This window comes from Trichoderma harzianum, assembly GCF_003025095.1.
Source record: "Trichoderma harzianum CBS 226.95 unplaced genomic scaffold M431scaffold_11, whole genome shotgun sequence".
Classification (NCBI taxonomy): Eukaryota; Fungi; Ascomycota; class Sordariomycetes; order Hypocreales; family Hypocreaceae; genus Trichoderma; species Trichoderma harzianum.
In genome coordinates this window covers 1,270,791-1,289,926 of record NW_020209259.1, presented here as the reverse complement: position 1 = coordinate 1,289,926, position 19,136 = coordinate 1,270,791, and the positions used below count along the sequence as shown (strand labels likewise).

General features: G+C 50.4%; 8 protein-coding genes across 8 annotated transcripts; 5 read left to right on the top strand and 3 right to left on the bottom strand.

Moving 5' to 3' along the window:
* The first annotated feature begins 433 nt into the window (after positions 1–433).
* On the top strand, positions 434–3,100 carry M431DRAFT_511105 (hypothetical protein). The gene is made up of 3 exons (XM_024919593.1): positions 434–950; positions 1,037–1,190; positions 1,288–3,100. Exons 1-3 carry the CDS (start codon positions 468–470, stop codon positions 2,802–2,804), a joined length of 2,154 nt encoding a protein of 717 aa, XP_024771637.1. The 5' UTR covers positions 434–467; the 3' UTR covers positions 2,805–3,100.
* A 580-nt stretch (positions 3,101–3,680) lies between these two features.
* On the top strand, positions 3,681–6,338 carry M431DRAFT_92499 (glycoside hydrolase family 3 protein; the record flags this gene model as incomplete). The annotated part of the gene is made up of 1 exon (XM_024924367.1): positions 3,681–6,338. The coding sequence occupies one exon, from the start codon at positions 3,681–3,683 to the stop codon at positions 6,336–6,338; it is 2,658 nt and encodes an 885-aa protein (XP_024771636.1).
* A 156-nt stretch (positions 6,339–6,494) lies between these two features.
* Positions 6,495–7,599, bottom strand: M431DRAFT_8260 (hypothetical protein; the record flags this gene model as incomplete). The annotated part of the gene is made up of 2 exons (XM_024923188.1): positions 6,495–7,347; positions 7,412–7,599. 2 exons carry the CDS (start codon positions 7,597–7,599, stop codon positions 6,495–6,497), a joined length of 1,041 nt encoding a protein of 346 aa, XP_024771635.1.
* Positions 7,600–7,828: 229 nt separating this feature from the next.
* On the bottom strand, positions 7,829–8,406 carry M431DRAFT_230418 (hypothetical protein). The gene has a single exon (XM_024913635.1). The coding sequence runs from the start codon at positions 8,178–8,180 to the stop codon at positions 7,920–7,922; it is 261 nt and encodes an 86-aa protein (XP_024771634.1). The 5' UTR covers positions 8,181–8,406; the 3' UTR covers positions 7,829–7,919.
* An 894-nt stretch (positions 8,407–9,300) lies between these two features.
* On the top strand, positions 9,301–11,805 carry M431DRAFT_149596 (hypothetical protein). The gene is made up of 2 exons (XM_024912804.1): positions 9,301–11,293; positions 11,358–11,805. The coding sequence occupies exons 1-2, from the start codon at positions 9,779–9,781 to the stop codon at positions 11,667–11,669; spliced, it is 1,827 nt and encodes a 608-aa protein (XP_024771633.1). The 5' UTR covers positions 9,301–9,778; the 3' UTR covers positions 11,670–11,805.
* A 917-nt stretch (positions 11,806–12,722) lies between these two features.
* M431DRAFT_511100 (hypothetical protein) lies at positions 12,723–14,482 on the top strand. Its single transcript, XM_024919592.1, has one exon. It carries the CDS (start codon positions 12,988–12,990, stop codon positions 14,428–14,430), a length of 1,443 nt encoding a protein of 480 aa, XP_024771632.1. The 5' UTR covers positions 12,723–12,987; the 3' UTR covers positions 14,431–14,482.
* Positions 14,483–14,679: 197 nt separating this feature from the next.
* Positions 14,680–16,416, bottom strand: M431DRAFT_511099 (hypothetical protein). The gene has a single exon (XM_024919591.1). It carries the CDS (start codon positions 16,122–16,124, stop codon positions 14,841–14,843), a length of 1,284 nt encoding a protein of 427 aa, XP_024771631.1. The 5' UTR covers positions 16,125–16,416; the 3' UTR covers positions 14,680–14,840.
* Positions 16,417–16,779: 363 nt separating this feature from the next.
* On the top strand, positions 16,780–18,784 carry M431DRAFT_8256 (hypothetical protein; the record flags this gene model as incomplete). The annotated part of the gene is made up of 2 exons (XM_024923184.1): positions 16,780–16,949; positions 17,074–18,784. The coding sequence occupies 2 exons, from the start codon at positions 16,780–16,782 to the stop codon at positions 18,782–18,784; spliced, it is 1,881 nt and encodes a 626-aa protein (XP_024771630.1).
* Positions 18,785–19,136: the final 352 nt, after the last annotated feature.

Below are 19,136 nucleotides of genomic sequence, written 5' to 3'. Positions count from 1 at the left end.
TGCATTTGCATATACGGGGCTTCATTCAATATTGGGATGCATATGCGCTGGGCTCGTTCGGTATAATAATATGTGGAGCTGCTTTGTTGCAGTCAAATAACAACCCGTGTTTGATGCGAGGATCAGGCTGTGCCCTTATCGATGCATTTCAATAAACACCGCGTTGGGTAGCAATGTCAACTCATTCAGCCACTCCCATAATACTGTCGTCAAAAGAAAGTACATTAGAGACTTTATCATCCATATATCCTGTCATATGGCGTACATAAGTGGAGATATTCGCGACGATATCATCCATTCATGACAGCGTGTGGAGTCAAATAGAGAAGCTCAGAAGCGCTTCCCTATTCTTCAAATCCAAGTCAATCGGACCTGTTTGAGAATTGCTTTTGATCTCATTTATTTTCTTTTCTGAAATAAAAAGTAGTTTCTTTTTTTACAGTCCTATACCTTTACAGTTTCTCACTATGGCGGCCGTCAACCTGGAGAACTCGCCCGAGCCCAGTATCTGGGAGACCACTGTGGAGCAGCGTCTCAAACTCATGAACGAAGCGCTTAAAGAAAACGAGGAAATCAATAGCCAACTTCCTGGCCTTCGCCAGGTTCTGACAGACTCTATAAAGTCTGATCAAAATGAAGAATTCTTCCGTAATTTCATTAAACTTTTTGACCAACCGGAATTAGGGACTTACGAAACGGTCATGGAGAAATTCCCTGAACCTGAGCAAAAGATCGTCTTAGACTTTGTCGAGGGTACTGCACTTGCAGATCTTCCGGAAATCGACAGGGTCGTTGGTGTAATCGACTTAGACTCTGCCTCGGAAGACAACGGTGATATTGATTCCCATCGTACAAGATCCTGGTTATCAGAGCCTTTTCGCGACGATCCATTTGTCAAAGATCTTCGCCAATTTCTCACCCAGAGCGGAGGGAATAATGAAGAGGTTCAGGTATGCCAAAGCCTTGTGATTCAGCTATCTGTATTAGGCTGAGAACTAAGTCACTTATTGGGCTATATCCTGATTACGCTTGACAGATACACAAGAATGAAACGTTTAAGAACTGGGGAAATATGAGGAACGTGGAGTATACACCGAGCTACACATGCGTCCCTTCCACTCTTCGTGGAGTGCAAGCCATCGTAAAAGCAGCAAAAGGCCAAAATTGGGGAGTTCGTTGTGCCGGGTATCGTGAGTACAACTAGTGGCAAATCTTTCGTTTGTTGAAAGACGGATACTGTAGTGTTCAGGTTCCTACCCAGTGGCTAACTCGGTATTTGTCTCTTAGGCCATTCATGGGCCCCCATTTTCGGTCGTAGTGAAACAGCAGGCCAAGTGTTGGTATCTCTTCTGCCTATCAAGCATGTCACCAGCAAGGTCGACTTAACTTCTTTAGGAATCTGTTTGCCACCAACGAATGAGTTACGAAAAATCGAGGTGAAGGGAGAAGTTGGTGAGCTGGATAACGGTAACACGCTGGTACGTGTAGGTGCAGGTGTTACCAACGAGGAGCTTCGACGCTGGTGTCTGCAAAACGGGCGAGTTACGCTTCCTTTGAACGTCATCATGGTGGAGATAACAGTTGGTGGTGCAAATGCGCCAATTTGCCATGGGGCTGGGATTGAAAATAAGACACTGAGTGACTTGGTTCGCAAGATCGAATACGTTGATTGCCACGGCCAGCCGCGAACTGTGAATGATGAAGAGGAGTTGAGAGCTGCAGCTGGGTGTTTTGGGCTTATTGGGGTTGTGACACACCTCACACTTGAGTTCAAGCCCATGAGCATTGCCAGGATGCAGCCCGAAAAACTACCCGTTATCCGTGCGGTGCCACCGCCTGATGGCTGGCTCGAGGAAGATATTCCGATAGCATTGCGGTTACCTGTGACAGCAGAGCAACGCGAAGCAGACATACGACAATTTGAGAGCCACTGCGAAAACGATTACTACGCGGAATGGTTCTGGTTCCCCTATCACGATCAGGTATGGGTTAATTGCTGGAACACAATACCACAGGTTGCAAACGTCCAGTCATTCCCCGGTCCCTACAAAGCAGCCAAGCAAATAGTTACGCAATCCCTCCTCAACATGTTACAGTCAACACCAGCGCTAAAGGAGCTCTTCCGGTTACCCAAAGTCACTGGCGGCCTCATTACCCTGCTTTCCAAGGTGGCCATGGATAGTCTACCAAACGAGCCGATTGAAACTTATTTACCAGAAGCACTCCATTTCCAACGAGGTATTCAGAACCTCCGAGTTCTGGATCTTGAGGTTGAAATACCCATCCCTGGGAAGAAGGACAAGCCTACGGCCCGAGACCTAAACGTGGTGCGAAAAGCGTGGTGGGATGCCATCCGTGAGTGTTATCAGGCGACTGAGAACACTCCGCAGCAAATGCCGTTGGAGATGCGGATTATGGGTGACAGCGACGTCATCATGGCTCCCCAGCGAGGCAATAAGCTAGGCACTTGCTCCATCGAAATCCTCACCTTGGATGCGGCCAGGGGAACCTGGAACCCGTATGCGCAACGAGTTCTGAACAGATGGATGAGCTACACGGATTCCAACGGCGATTTACTAGCCACACGACCGCACTGGGCGAAACAATGGACCGAATTTACCGTCCGCGGCGAACTGTGGAGAAAGAAGTTGCGACGGGATTACGAGACGCAGATCCGCGAGTTTAGGGGCCTACTCAGACAAATTGGCAAACGAGACCAGTGGACGTTGGCCGATTTGGAACAACGCTTCTCCAATGACCTCCTTGATCACTTGTTCTTTACTGGTAGAACGGAAGAAGAATAGAACTTTTGCGGTGTCTATGGAAATGAGTGGTCATATGGGCAGAGTAATATCATTACTCTCATGTACTCCGTCTTGTGCATACAACTGAGTCTAAGCCATGTTCAGGACAATATTAGGTACTTTTTCTGGATGCCACTGGAAAGTGATAGATGTAGTAATGGCGGAGCAGTAGCAGACGATGGTTGTGATTGAGAAGTTGGATGGATGTTTAATGAGGAGCAGGCGCTTGCAATCGTTCGCTTCGCCGCTTCGCCAAGTATGTAAAATATAAATTCAAATGATCATTTAGGTACTTTAATATATTGAAAATGTAAGAAACTTTTTTTTATTTAATTTATCAATTCCCAATTCTAATTGGATTTTTAATTTAATTTATTGAATCGCATCTATATGCATGCTAGGATGATGATGAATTACAATCAATGCCCAATTAAAGTGCCTGCTTAGCACAGGCGCCTCATCGTATCGGCTGTGGCAGATCAGTGGGCACTGTGACGCAATGTGCACTGATTTGATTGCCTTGTCATCAGGCATTGATTGATCTTGATCTGATGCCCATTCTTACCTCTTCCAATTCCCTCTAACATTCTCTCTAGCTAAATTGATCGCCTGTAAATCCATGGCCATTCCCGTCGCTGCACCAGTCCATCTGCTGCTTCTTCACTAATGGCGCCAGCCCGAGATCCCGCCAAGGAGGGTCTCCTGCGAGAGCATGAATCCTTGCGACGCACCTCAACTGAATCTGACGATGACCTGGACCTGGACGAGCTGACCAAGGATGGCGATGTCATCACTTCATCCGTAAGGGACTCATCGCATTTGACAGACTCCAAGCAGCGCATCCCCGGCCGCCTGTCATGGATGCTGCCCCGACGCATGCGCAAGAGCCGGTGCTGCATCGCCGTCCTTGCCGTTGTGGCCATCATCATCATGCTGCTCGCTGCTGGCGGCGCCTTCGGATACAAGAAGCTCAAGATTAGACCGCTCGATGGGAAATCTCCGCCCTGGTATCCCACTCCAAGGGGCGGTTCCGTGCATCAATGGGCTGATAGCTACAAAAAGGCGGCTGAAATGGTGGCCAACATGACGCTGGCAGAGAAAGTTAACATAACCACCGGAACCGGATGGAGCATGGGACTTGCAGTTGGAAATACGGCACCAGCGGTTCATGTCGGATTCCCTGCATTAGCTCTCCAGGATGGGCCGCTGGGCATTCGCTTTTCGGACAATATCACGGCTTTCCCGGCGGGAGTGACTGTTGGAGCGACGTGGAATAGGGAGCTCATGTATGAGCGAGGCAAAGCTCACTCACTTGAGGCTCGGGGCAAGGGCATCAACGTCCTCCTGGGACCTGTTGTTGGCCCATTGGGCAGAATGCCTGCTGGCGGGCGAAACTGGGAGGGCTTCGGGGCCGATCCATACCTCTCGGGTGTGGCGGGCTACGAGACCATCAAGGGCATTCAGGACCAGGGCGTCATGGCTACCATTAAGCATTTCGTCGCCAACGAGCAGGAGCATTTCCGCCAGGCCTGGGAATGGGTGCTGCCAAACGCTCTCTCGTCCAATATTGACGACCGCACTATGCATGAGGTGTATGCCTGGCCGTTTGGCGATGCTGTCAAGGCCGGAGTTGCTAGCGTCATGTGTTCCTACAACATGGTCAATAATTCATACGCCTGCGGAAACTCCAAGCTACTGAATGGCATTTTGAAAGATGAACTAGGATTCCAGGGCTTCGTCATGTCCGACTGGCTGGCGCAGCGATCCGGCGTGGGCAGTGCCCTGGCTGGCCTCGATATGAGCATGCCGGGAGATGGCCTGCGTTGGCAGGACGGCAACTCCCTTTGGGGGCCCAACCTCTCTCGCGCTGTCTTGAACGGCTCATTACCCCTTGAAAGACTCAACGACATGGTTATTCGCATCGTAGCCTCGTGGTATCAGCTGGGTCAGGACGATAAGAAGCTGTTTGACAGGAAAGGGCCCAACTTTTCTTCATGGACTAATGACAAAATGGGCGTCACGGCACCTGCTAGTTCGTCGCCTCAGGACAAGGTCGAGGTCAACAAATTTGTCAACGTGCAGGCTAATCACTCAATACTGGCTCGACAGGTAGCCGCGGAGGGAACCGTTTTGCTCATGAACGAAGGGGCCCTTCCTCTCAGCGTTGATGGTCGTTTAAGTGGTGATGATTCAACCCAAACCAAGAGAGACGGCCAAGTAAGGATAGGAATCTTTGGAGAAGATGCTGGACCGGGCAAGGGGCCCAATTATTGTGAGGATCAGGCGTGCAATGACGGTACCCTGGGCTCGGGCTGGGGAAGCGGTGCTGTTGTGTTTCCCTACTTGGTCTCTCCAATTGAAGCTCTCCGCAAAAAGTTCAACAAGGAAAAGGTCAAGCTTACCGAGCATCTGACGAATGATAAGCCGGCAAAGGACATTGTCCAGAACCAGGACATATGCCTGGTCTTCATCAACTCTGATTCTGGAGAAGGTTATCGTACGTGGGACAGCGTCCATGCTGACCGCCCTGACCTCAAGGCGCAAAAGGGTGGTGAAGTGCTCGTCACTGAGGTCGCAAAGAATTGCGGTGGCGGTTCAGGGACGACAATTGTCATTATTCACGCCGTCGGACCCGTGACGGTGGACCCATGGATCGATCTTCCCACCATCAAAGCACTCGTCGCTGCCAATCTACCTGGACAAGAGAGTGGAAATGCCATTGCGAGCATCCTCTTTGGAGAAGAAAATCCAAGCGGCAAGCTGCCGTACACCATTGGCAAGTCCCTCGGTGATTACGGACAAGGCGGTCAAGTCATGTATCTGCCAAATGGAGTCGTCCCGCAACAAGACTTCAGCGAGGGTCTCTTCATTGACTACAGGCACTTTGACAAGTATAACATTGAGCCCCGATACGAATTTGGATTCGGGCTCTCATATACAACTTTCGAATACAAAAACCTCAAGATTACGGAGACCAAGCCAAGATCGCCTCTACCTGATGAGCGCCCGGCAGCTCCAGAGGTTGAGCCTCCGAAATTTGATACTGCCATCCCGAAAACTGAAGAGGCATTGTTCCCATCGGGTATTCGCAAGCTCAAGAATTACATATATCCATACATTGACTCCGTGGGTGACATCAAGAAAGGCAAGTATCCTTACCCTGAAGGCTACGACGTACAGCAGCCCCTATCTGGTGCCGGCGGCGGCGAAGGCGGCAACCCATCACTATGGGAATCTCACGTAACCGTATCAGTCGAATTGACCAACACGGGCAAGGTTGGTGGTAAAGCTGTGCCCCAACTATATCTCTCATACCCAGCCTCAGATACAGTTGAGTTCCCAGTTAGAGTTCTTCGTGGGTTTGACAAGATTTTTATCGAAAAGGGGGAGACGAAGACGGTCGAGTTTAACGTGACGAGGAGAGATTTGAGTTACTGGGATGTAGAAAAGCAGAACTGGGTTATTCCAGACGGAGAGTTTACATTTTCTGTTGGGGAGAGCTCGAGAGATCTAAAAGTCACGGGGACGTGGTGATATTTCATGAGACGACATATAAAAATGCGGTGATGATATTGGAGTGCTCACTGGATGAAGCACTATAGATGGCTATCAAACTATTTGGATATTTCATTCTTTACATAAACAAGGAAAAACTAAGAAACAAGAGATATAAGACGTACCGAGGCTTTGTTAAATAGACGAATATGCGTTCAAAGCCATCTGTCCTCCAAGATGAGCGTACAAAACATTCCCGCTGGCAATCTCACCATTCTTGATGAGCGCCATCATGCCCGCCAAACTCTTCCCCTCATAGACCGGATCCGTAATGAAGGCCTCAGTGCTCGCTCCAAACTTGATGGCCTCAATCGTCGTCTCATCCGGAATACCATAGATCTTGGCATTGAACCTGTCGTCCAACACGATATCCGCTTCAGTCACATCGTCTTCCGAGAGACCAATCTTGGCAGCAGTGAATTTAGCAATGCGCAACACCTGGTCAAACGTCTCCTTCGGTTTCCCCGAAGCATCAATCCCAATAACCTTACGCTTCGGCGAACCCAGCTTCACCTGCGCAAGCTTAAAGCCCGCCACAATGCCCGCCATAGTCGACCCCGTCACGGCACAAACAACAATCGTATCGAAAAACACCCCCATCTCCTTCTCCTGCGCTTCCACCTCCAACGCCCACCTCGCAAACCCCAGCCCCCCCAGCGGATGATCCGACGCTCCCGCAGGAATATAATACGGCTTCTTACCGGCGCTCTCCAGCTCCGCCTTGAGGTTCGCCAGCGTGGGCTTGTGCTCGATGCCAAACAGCGACGGGTCGAGTCTTACGTCGCCGCCCATGAGGCGTGAGAGCTGGATGTTGCCGACTTTCTCGTAGCCTGGGTCGTGCCAGTCTACCCAGTGCTCTTGGACGGTGGCGGCGGCGAGGCCGAGTTTCGCGGCGACGGCCGTGACGGCGCGGGTGTGGTTGGATTGGACGCCGCCGATGGAGACGAGGGTGTCACTTCCTTGGGAGAGAGCCTCAGCGGCGAGATACCTGTGTGTTCAATGTTAGAATAGATGGTGGGAGAAGATGAGGGAGATTTAAAAGGGGGGTTTACTCTAGCTTGCGGACTTTGTTGCCTCCGTAGGCGAGGCCAGAGTTGCAGTCTTCGCGTTTGGCGTAGACGTTGACTTTGCCGCCGAGGGCAGCGGATATGCGAGGGAGTTGTTGGATGGGAGAGGGCCCGAAGAGGAAGGATTCACGGGGGATGCTGGCGAATGGTTCTGGGAGAGTGAGGGCTGCCATTGAGATGGTATTAACTGGTAGATGGATCTTAAGTGTGAGGTATCTTTGGTGTAAGTCAGTAGATGTGATGGAGCAAGATGAGGAAGATGAGGATGATGCTGTATTCGATGGAAGCAGTGATGGCTCGATATATACCATCGAGACTTGGCAATCTATAATTCCATATCCTCGGTTATCTCTCTCTCAAATCACCGATCTCGGATAATGATGTTTATCAGCATTCATGATATATCATGTATCCATCTCGCGCTAATGTGAGACAGAAGATGCGGAGTAAAAATAGTATTAAAATCGCCAGCCACCCAAAATGCAACCTCATGCTAATCGCCGTCCCCGCGCCCATGATTGGCACGCCTGGATCTTCTAGAAAGCTTGTAAATCTCCTTGAAGGCGGGTCTGCGTATCTTTTTGGGCTGACTTTCGGGCATATTCTGGGGATAGTGGATGTGATGTGTGTTTAGAGGGCGCGGGGAGGTTGTCGAGAGGGCGTGGGCGGATAGTGGCGGCTTGGGGGTCTTTGGGGGGACGATGGGATGATGTGAGGGCGAGATGGATGAGGGAGGTGATGCGGGATCGGGCATGTTTGATGATGAGTCGATGGGATGATGATAGATTTGTGTTGATGTTGGTGTTGGTGATGATGGAGAGGGATGCTATTGGTGGATAATGTGAGGATTGGGGTATGCGTATATGCAAAGCAAGACTAGGAGTGATGGGTGTTATACTATTATATTATGTATGAAGTAGGACAACAGTCGAGAAATCTACTAGTATAGGCAATGGATAAGAATTGGGAACTTTTATGCGTTGTTCTGAGTCTTCAATCCGATAGTATATATCCTGTTAATCTGCTAGGCTTTAGATAGCTGCACTGTAGAGGAGCTATGACGTAATGTGACCATGCCTTGTATTAGCCAACCTCATGAGATATTCTCTTGTAGATTCAATAATATGCAAATAAAGAATTTAGCAACTCTCTTCGAAAGCCCATCAAAATTGTTGTCGAATTTTTCGCGGTGTGCTTACACAAGGGCCTTCGCTTTCGATACAGGGAATATGCTGGTCTTATCACACTCATATATCCTCATTATTATATATCGAGATCTTTAGATCAAAATACTCCGCTACCGAGTCAAGCAAATTATGTAATGATAGACGTCTTAATGCAGGCACTGAGATGACTCCATACATGTACATATAGAGCAGCTCCTGTTAGGTGAACTACTAAGTGCACGAACGTCAAGTCATCCGCAACAATAACCCAACTCAATGATCTAATAAATGTGGTAAATAGGTCGTTTAAAAAGACATAGACTATTAAGTCGCCGCTGTTTATCTGCATGTTTGTGACGCATTGTCTTAGACAGCCTCCAGGGACCATCGAAATCCTACATTTCCACGGCATCTTCTTCAGCATCACGCCATTCTTATGCAACGTCTCAAGCTCCGTTGAATACTAACACTGTCCGAGACATGCTCTCAACAAATCCAGTACTACTACTAATACTGCTCTCTTCAACAATTAAACGCCCGGTCACCGGCTATTTTGGCTCCAGCCACTCACAGTGCCAGGTCCTCTTACACCGTTCAAAACAGCTGCAGACCGACCCGCTATTCGGTCCGTGCCGCCCACCAAAGGCGAAGCTCTCCAGCTTTGTGCATGAATAGAAGAATTCAATGATGATCAAATTGAAGCAATCTCGTCTCAGCTGATTAAAAGATCATGTATTTAATAAAAGAGATTAAACGAGGCTGATTAATGGCCATATCAAAGTCTCGTATCTGTACATCCCGGAGCACCGTTATCGCCCTTTATCTCACCACCTTTCAAAGGTCCCCACCTCAAAAAGCTTTCCATCGTTGCCAGCCCTGACGTCTTCCATTCTACATCCTCCGGATTCTTCCTCCACAGCGCCACAATCTGCCTTCAACCCACTCGCATCGTGCTGAAGACGTTGACACAGCATGATCTTGTGGCGGCAGATTGGTGCGCAGGTTCTGGCTCACACGCCCGCCGTCTGAACCACCTACAAGCAAACGAACTATCGGATCGGACCATCACGCGCAAAAGACGAGCAACAGACGAGCTGTAGAAAGCCGTTGAAGATCTGACATCTCGGAACTAAGAACAAAGAAACACGATAGAAAAGGCGCTCCGAGATTGTACGCCGGCGGCATCATGACGCGCCCTGCAAACGCCCGACCCGGACCGGGCGTCACGACTCGGTCAAGATCGTCCAGGTCCTCCGGCTCGTTCCACGCCGGCGCCCCCATTCCCATCATCGCATCCATGAGACGGCCCTCAATCCCGCGATATCAAACATTCCCGACGCCTCCTCCTAAACCGCCCTCCGATGCTTCCAGCGACCGCTTCGCCACGGCCGTCGAGTCCGACTCTTCGTCCACCTCGTCCTCCCGCGATCACGATGAGACACCTCTGCCCGTGCGCCAGCTCCTCCTCCTGGCCTTTCTATCGCTGGCAGAGCAGACGGCACTCAACTCGATAGGGCCATATCTGCCACAGATGGTGACGTCCATGCCGGGCATACCCAAGGAGGAGAGCGGTCTGTATGTCGGTCTGCTGGCCAGCGTCTTTGCACTGGCGCAGCTCTCCACCAACTTCGTCTGGGGCTACATGTCGGATGTCGTGGGCCGAAAGCCGGTGCTGTTGGCCGGGACCTTTTCGCTCATGTGCTGCTTTTGCGCTTTTGGCTTCTGTAAGCAGTACTGGCAAATGATTTTGGTTCACGCCGCCATGGGTCTCCTCAATGGCAATGCCGCCTGCGTGCCAACTGTTCTGGGCGAAGTAACGGATCGATCCAACCAGAGCAAGGCGTTTACATATCTTCCCGTTATTTATTCTCTGGGAGGACTTACGGGCCCTGCGCTGGGAGGAATCCTAGTTGGGCGCATGGGCAAAGAATTCCCTTACCTTGGGCCGAACGTCCTGAGCGCCGCTGTTCTTGCGGCAGCCGTCATTGTGGTGGGCATCTGGTTTGAAGAAACGCTGGAGGATATCGACGATGATCCGTGGAAACCAACATGGGCTACCCGGCTCTCCAATCGCATTTCAAACATCTTTAGTCGAACTCCACGACGAGAATCGTGGAGCTCGAGGTGGCCACGTCCTCAAGCAGCCTCTCAAACGCAGCCCTTGTTATCCCCGAGCTCTGAAGAGTCGGCTTCTGATGACAATGATGGTAGTCCCGATGATGACGAGGCACTTGAGACATCAAAGCCGGCGGCCGACAATCACAAGGAACACAAGCCATGGCGCGAGCTTCTCAATCGCACTACAATGACCCTCCTGGTTACATATCTAATATTCCAATTGGCCAATATTAGTTTCAACAGCTTGTATCCCATTTTCGCAGCCTCTCCGTCTCCAGCAGGCCGAGAACTCGATCCCGGCAAAATTGGTGTCAGCTTGAGTTTCGCGGGTCTGATTACCATTATCTTTCAAGCGTTTCTGTTCCAGCCACTCAAGAGCCGATTCGGAAACTTGGGCACGTATCGCTTCGCCCTGTTTGGTCTAGCCGTCAGCATGATTGCCATGCCGTGGGTTGGCTATGTTGATGACAAGCCCCTATTCGGTGTGGGAACTGGAATCATGTGGCTGTATATCGAGCTTGCCGTCGTACTGATTTTGAAGACGATCTGTGCTGTGGGGGGACTTTCATGTGTGATGCTGCTGGTAAGTCAAATCAAATTGCAAAACGCGATGTCCTCTGCTTTTAATTCTAACACCTGTCATCCAGATTACCAACTCGGCGCCTTCCCACAACAGTCTGGGAACCCTAAACGGAGTAGCCCAGACTTTGTCGGCTCTAGGTCGCAGCATTGGTCCTTTTGCTTCGGGTAGTTTGTTTACGCTGTCCATGGGGATTCAGCCCAAAGGCGAGGTTCTTGCGTGGAGTTTATTTGGCGGCCTGGCGCTTTTGGGCTGCATTGGGTCAATATTTATTCGAGGTGATGGGCTTGAGAGCGACGACTGGTACAACGGGGAGGATGAGGAGGATGAAAGGGGTGAGGATGACGAGCATGCTGACATTGAACAACAACGGGAATAAGCGCTGATTTGGATATATACTATTGGAAAGCTGTAATTAATAGATACCAGGGAGACAGGATAAATATCATCATTAACATAGTGCTCTGAAGACCTAATTTCACTTGAGAAGAGAGAAATTGTAACCCAATATGCACGAAGATTCCAATTCCTGTAGACATGGTCGTTGTTAAACCAAGTTGTATCTGCGATTTGAATTGTCTTTTGAAGTATAAGCCGTTCGTGACACCGGATCGGATGTCGGATAGGCTCAACTTATACTACTTCAACCAGCAGGGGTTCCAAGCCGCAACCGACGACCGGCAGCGCTTTCACAACTGTCGTAACTACGAGTCTTCTAAACATATTTAACATTACTCCCATGCAACGGAGGCCAGAATCTCCTCCGTGCCAAATCAACTGCCGGGCCCAATAAATGTCAACGACCGTAAAAATCCAAGCACCGCGACATGATTCGCCGCCCTGCTCGGGACATCGGCAGCCAAGGGCACATAGGCATACTCCGCAAAATCTGCTCACAGATCCAACGACAAGGCCTCAATCGAACGGGCTCTAGGCCACGGTAGGTAATTTTCCCTAGGAACGCCCCCTTTAGCTTATTTTTCTCGCCTTTTGAGTGACGGAGTGAGATTTTAGGGCCAGCGGTAAGGGGAGGGGACTGTGATGTGATGGGAAGTGGATGTTTTTTTGTTTTTTTTTTTGACGTTTGGGCGTTATGCCGATGGTCCGACGGGGCAAGAGTTTGCGGCAATAGGAGAGACGATAGAGCAGAGGAGAGAAGAGAGAGAGCGTTTTGTAAGAGCTGATTCGCGGATAATTCTGGGCAAGTATTAAAGAGTAATATGCTTGGGGCTAGTGAGATGTCAGAAGTTTTGAACGTATTGCCCTTTTTGAGTCAAGAGATATGCCAAGAGACCGACGAGCCGAGTCAAAGACAGGAATGTTACTCAAAGGTTAATAGGGCCAACATTTCGGACTTAATAACAATGTATTACACAGTTTGCTGATTGGACGAATCTATTTGAAAAATCATCTTATGTTGTTTCGTATCCTTGTAGTTATATAGATTATGGAGTTGAGCAAGTTTGTGATGGAACATGCAGTGAAGCTGCAGGTAGCCCTGAGATCGGCGTCCCGATGTGTATGTCGACAGACAGGATGTAACACAATAATATTCCGTGTAACAATATATAAATATTGCAACTCTTAAGTCTGTGGCTTGTCCCTTCGTTCGTTGACACAAGGCCAGAAAATCAACTTGCTGGCAACATCAACAGCACAGCAAGCTCAAAAGTGAAGACAAAGAAATGAAGAGCAAAATGCTGTCCCCTAGAACACTCACACTCCTTGCCTTGGGCTTTGGAGCTAGATTCGCTTCAGCATGGGACCAAGCTCCCGCCCTCGCCGGCAAAGGCGCACCCATCTCCGACTCGGACCGCCTCTACACGGGTGACCAGTCATCGAACACCATCACCGTCATCAAGCCAACCACAGGCGAGGTCCTGGGCACCATCAGCCTGGGTGACAGCCGGTTAACAAACGACTTGAACCCGCAGTACGTCAAGGCCGTCAACTCTCACGGACTCGGCTTCTCTCCCAATGGCAAGCTCATTGTGTCTCTGGCCATCACAAGCAATACCGTGACAGTATTCAGCACCGAGGACAATTCGGTTGTTTCGCAAACGTTTGTGGACCGCAGCTCCCATGAGGCCTTCTTCGAGAGGGACAACCGACATGTCTGGGTCGGCACGCGAGGCGTTGACCGTATCGACATCGTCGACGGACTCAAGGGCGGCGTAGTAGGCTATGTCGAATCCTACGGCGGCCCGAGCAAGGTCGTCTTCAGCCCGAAAGGCGACCTGGCGTATGCCAACCATGTGCGCTCACCATCACTGTCCGTCATCGACGTAGCCAAGCGCAAAGTCATCGCCAACATCACGGGTCTGGGCGACGTCTTCTCGTCCGACATGATGATCTCGCCAGATGGGAAAGGTCTATGGGTGCCGCACAAGATGGCCGGCAAGGTGTCCATCATCGATCTCGTCGCCCGCAAAGTCATTGGAGTCATCGAGACCGGGGCCGAGACCAACCACGCCAACTTTGCCGTCCTCAACGGCACTATGCACGCATTCATCACCGTGGCTTCGCTCAACGAGACGAGAATGTATTCGCAGCCGCGGTCTGACCAGATGCCCGTCTACTTGGGCGCCATCCAGGCCAGCGGCGTCGAGCCTCACGGCCTGTGGCCCAGCGCGGACAACACGCACTTGTACGTTGTCAACGAGCACACAGACACGGTGGACTTTATCGATTTGACCGTCTTTCCCCCGAAGATTGTCAAGACGATAAATGTCGCTCAGGAGGGCCAGTCTATCATTTACGTGTCGGGCGCCGTATCGTCCAAAAGTAAAGGCACGCAGAACTTGGGCAAGCAGGGCCTTTTCAACAAGCCCGCACTGAACAAGATCTTGACGGAATCTCAGCCCCAGTCATCTGGAAAGGTGTCACCTTCGTGTCTCGTTACGGTGAGACCGGAGATTGGACTGGACATGTTCCAGGTGATTGGACGGAACCTCGCATTTAACACGACTTACACCGTTTCGGCGACGGTTGGGGACAAGAAGATTCCGCTGGTGGATTTCAATGCGACGGCGCCGACGGGAGATGGATGCGGGACGGCGCCGCAGGTGTTGGCGTTTTTCAAGTTTATTGGCGTCTATGATATGGATGATTTGGTGATGACATCTAAATCAGATGCTTAGACGATGAGTTAATGGCCGGTGATGGGTGTTTGAGTGACAAGCGACGAGAAAGTTTTGCATTACCAGTGTATTAGTTTGAGCTGTAGATAGTAATGATTCGGATCTGTGTTTCCTAGGTGTACATGTATATCGATAATAGATACCTTATGTCTATTATAACAAAATTGATGTTGAGATGACGTTTCTTGAATTCAATACGAGGATGACTTGCATCAGAAGTTGGTATAGTAGAAGAGAGTGAAGAGAGATAAAAAAAAAAGGCTTAATATAACAAACAGCTGGTCTTTTAAAAAGCTGCGCCTATACTAACATATAGGAGCGAAAGGCGCAAATTAGTTATAGTAGATAAGGTAGATATTATGAAACGCAACTCTTTAAAGGCAAACACTACAAACACGTATCATACCCTGCTACAGGAGCTTGGAGGTAAAGAAACTGACAAGTGATAAAGCTTTGCCCTGAAGCTGCTGCGCGGTAGCCGATTGAAGCGCCGGATCTCCAGCAGCAAGCGCCTTGGTCGGATTAGTTGTGTGTGGAGGGTATATCAAAGTTCCGTTGATGTACGTTTTGATCTTCTTGGCTATTGCCCCAGAAAACACCACCTTGCGCTCCCAGCCTTGCGTGAGAACCGCTCCATACGGGCCGAGATCGAGACATGTGACATATGTTGGCTGGTAGTATGGCGCGGTTGGCAGATTGAGAAGATCTGCTGCAGCATTATAGCCCGCTGCTCGGCCCATTGGTATGGCGTGTTGACATGACATGAGGGCGTCGTGGCTGTGGTCACCCGTCGGGGCACAAGCTGAGTCGCCTGCGACGAAGATGTCCTTGTTGGACGGCAGGCGAAGATCTTGGTCGACGCGTAGGCGGCCCAGTGCGTCCTTGTCTCCCGGAATCTGTTTTGAGAGCTCTGTGGCTGCTACACCGGCCGTCCAGACGACGGTCATGGCTTCAATACGCTCCCCTGCTTCGGTCGTGACGCCAAGAGCGTCGATGGCGGTGACTGTTGTCCCAAGTTTCGTCTCTACTCCCAACTGGCGAAGAGCTCGGGAAATGACGTGGCGGGGTCCCGGTCCGAGGGTATCGCCAACCTCTTCCCCCCGCGAGACAAGCAAGACTTTGGCATCGGCATCCTTGCCTAAGATGGACCGAAGCCGCCCTGTCATCTCTGTTGCAAGTTCGATGCCCGTAAAGCCTGCGCCGCATACAATGACGGTATTTCGAGCCTTGTTCGGGGGTTTTGATTTGAGACTTTGCAGGTGGTTTTCCAACCTGACCGCGGAACTCAATGTGTCAACATTAAAGGCATGATCGTCCAGGCCGGGGATGGGAGCTCGGATCAAGCAGCTCCCAGCCGCGAATATCAAACGATCATAAGGCTGTATTGATGTAGAGCCAGAGGGGCTGGCAACCAGGACATGTTTCTCCTCGACACGGATAGCGTCGACTGTGCCTTGGATGAAGCGAATCCCCGTCGCGCTGAAGAGGTCGGTGAGTGGGAAAACGAGGTTTGCTGGGTTTGATTCGTAAAGCCTCGGCCGCAGGACTAGCTGTGGCTCAGGCGCAATGAGAAGGACTTGGATATCGGCTGCTGCTGGATCTTTGTTGAGGTGCAAGGAGATGAGCCGTCTGGCTGAAAGAGCGCTGAAGACGCCGGCGAACCCAGCGCCAATGATGACAATATTGAGTGGCATAGCAACAACCTTGGATAGGAAAATGCAAGAAACGCAGGAAAGGCAAATAGTATTAATAAATCGGGCTCAATTGTCAAAAGAGTGGTGGCACTTGCACTCAGGAATGCTTCTGCTGGCTTGTCTTGTCCAGAAGGCTCCCGTCTTTTATATGAAGAGAGATGTCAGACTTTGTATGTTGGCTGATTCACCCCAACTCTTGCTCTTGCTGGGCCTGGTCGCCGATCCTAGAGTACTATAATTATAATTGTCGGAAAACAGGTACGCAATGATTACGTGTATTATTACCCGGTTGATATGGATGATGGACGATGGATGATGGATATTCGGGTGATCCATTGGATATTCGGGTGATCCGTTGGATATTCGGGTAATGGATACCTCCGTGTCCGAGGAACGCCGTTAATAGTGGATCGCAGTGGCTCAATAGCGGCTAGCCCCCCCGCTGATGTCACCTGGGCCACCTTGATGGCCTAAACCAGGCACCTGAGCTCCCTTGTGACTCCAGCATCTAATCCTCCCATCTTCAATCCTAACCCATCCTCGCCATCGCCATCTCCATCGCCATTTTCATCGCCATCTTCATCGCCGAATCACCATCGCCATCACCATCACTGTCGTAATCCATGGAATCATAAACTCTTCTTTTCCCTCCATCATGCTTGAATCTCTCTTCCTCGGTGCGCTCATCGCCGCCGCCGCGGTTGAAGCCGCGCAGCCTGGCGCCGTCAAGCCGGTGGCGGCACCCATGCGAGACCTGACTTGGGGCCAGCTCAACTTTCTGCACACGACAGACACGCACGCCTGGCTCAGCGGGCATTTCCTCGAGTAAGTTGCTCAATTTAGCCTTGATCTCTTTGTTCAGACCGCCACGAGTTGAGCAGCTATGGGGGCCTGAAGCAGCAGTCGTAACAGTCGCGGAATTCAAGCTCACACCCCTTCTTTGATCTAGGCCCTCCTTCTCTGCCGATTGGGGCGATTACATCTCCTTCTCCCAGCACATGCGCAAGCTGGCCGACGACAAAGGTGCCGATCTCCTCCTTATCGATACCGGCGACCGCATCGAGGGCAGCGGCATCTACGACAGCTCCATCCCAAAGGGCCTGTACCAATATGACATATACGCCCAGCAGAAGATTGACCTCATCACCACCGGCAACCATGAGCTGTACAAGGCTTACTCGATCGACATGGAACACAATACTACCATTCCCAACTTCAAGGAGAACTACATCACATCCAATCTGGACTACATTGATCCCAAGACGGGCAAGCGCGTGCCCCAGGCCCAGCGATACCGCAAGTTCAAGACCAAGAACCTAGGCATCAACATTGTGTCCTTTGGCTTCCTCTTCGACTTTACAGGCAATGCCAATAACAGCATCGTTCAGCCCGTGGCCGATACAGTCAAGGAGGATTGGTTCCAAGAGGCGATCAAGGAGAAGCCCGACCTCTTTGTAGTCATTGGCCACGTTGGTGTGCGCATGGAAGAATTTAGAACTGTCTTCAAGGCTATCCGCAAGGAGGACTGGGACACGCCCATTGCATTCTTCGGCGGCCACCTACACATAAGAGACGCCGTGAGCTATGACTCTAAGTCACTAGCCATCGCCTCCGGTCGCTACCTCGAAACCATCGGCTGGATGTCCATTGATGGCATCGTTAAGAAGCAGCCCAAAGACGACGAGAATGAAGAAGTTGAGATTAAGAAGGGTCCCACCTTCACACGCAAGTATATTGACAACAATCTGTACGGAATGTATTATCACACCGGCTTAAACGAGACAACCTTCCCCACCAAAGAGGGACAGAAAACAAGCAAGATGATTGAGAATGCTCGTAAAACTCTGAATCTTGGCCATCGCTACGGCTGTGCACCCCGAGACTTGTGGATGACCAGGGCTCCGTATCCCGGCAAAGACAGCATCTACACTTGGCTTGAAGAGGAAGTGCTCCCCGACGTGGTTGTCAACAAGGACCGGAAGGACAAGCCTCGGCTGGCCATAGCCAACACGGGGGGCATTCGCTTCGATGTCTTCAAGGGCCCGTTTACACGAGATGATACGTTTACCGTGAGCCCCTTTACCAGTGGCTTCCGCTATGTGCCCGATGTGCCGTACGAAATTGCTGCCAAGGTTATCGGACTTCTCAACAGCCAGTCGAGGATATTTGTTGCTGGGCTTCCAGACACCCGACAGTTGACCATTCCGCAGCTGATGTATCCACGCCCGAAATATCTTGATGAGACTGAAGCTGAGACTGAAGTTGACACTGAAGTTGGCACTGTTGAACAAGTCGAAGATGAAACAGAGGCTCGCCTCGAGCTGCGTGGAATGGATGCCTCAGGGGACAATGATGGAATCTTTGGTGGCTATACGACAAAGGACGATATTAGCAAGGACGGAGATGACACCGTCCACAAGCCCATTGATTTCTACTCAGTACCCAACTGTATCCAGGCCGAGATTGGTTTCCCAGAAGAAGGAAAGCCCAAGACGGTAGACCTCGTCTTTCTCGACTTTCTGCAGCCATGGATGATTCCCGCCCTCAAGTTCAGCGGCGGTGATTACAGTGCCAAAGATATCGAGCCGTATATGGAGGGGACGTTGACGGACAAGTTGGCTAACTGGATTGGCGACAACTGGAAGGATGAATGCAAATAGATGGTTTTTGTCCAGTTGTCAAGTTTTGCATAGGCCTGTTTTTGGAAGGAGTTTTGTTTCTCATAATTTGGAATGTGATAATGCGATTTAACATGATAGATTGCTATACGAATGATACAACTTTGAATCGTCTACGCGCTTTGATGCTGCGTTTTCATAAGTGACTCCATGGTTTGGCATTCTTTTATCAACTCCCAAAGATGGTCAAGGAATATGTAATGACAACGTTAGGCAGAGACCCAGACCCCCCAAAACGGTAGCAAAAAGAGAACAACCAACGCGTTTTATCCAGCATGCATATAGTACATACATGGATGGTCCAACAACAAATTGATTGGACAGCAAATGCTTC

Coding starts and splice junctions, on each gene's coding strand:
- M431DRAFT_511105 (XM_024919593.1), top strand. CDS start 468: ATGGCGGCCGTCAACCTGGAGAACTCGCCCGAGCCCAGTATCTGGGAG. Junction 951..1,036: donor GGAATAATGAAGAGGTTCAG/GTATGCCAAAGC, acceptor TACGCTTGACAG/ATACACAAGAATGAAACGTT. Junction 1,191..1,287: donor AGTTCGTTGTGCCGGGTATC/GTGAGTACAACT, acceptor TTTGTCTCTTAG/GCCATTCATGGGCCCCCATT.
- M431DRAFT_230418 (XM_024913635.1), bottom strand. CDS start 8,180: ATGCCCGATCCCGCATCACCTCCCTCATCCATCTCGCCCTCACATCAT.
- M431DRAFT_149596 (XM_024912804.1), top strand. CDS start 9,779: ATGACGCGCCCTGCAAACGCCCGACCCGGACCGGGCGTCACGACTCGG. Junction 11,294..11,357: donor TTTCATGTGTGATGCTGCTG/GTAAGTCAAATC, acceptor CCTGTCATCCAG/ATTACCAACTCGGCGCCTTC.
- M431DRAFT_511100 (XM_024919592.1), top strand. CDS start 12,988: ATGCTGTCCCCTAGAACACTCACACTCCTTGCCTTGGGCTTTGGAGCT.
- M431DRAFT_511099 (XM_024919591.1), bottom strand. CDS start 16,124: ATGCCACTCAATATTGTCATCATTGGCGCTGGGTTCGCCGGCGTCTTC.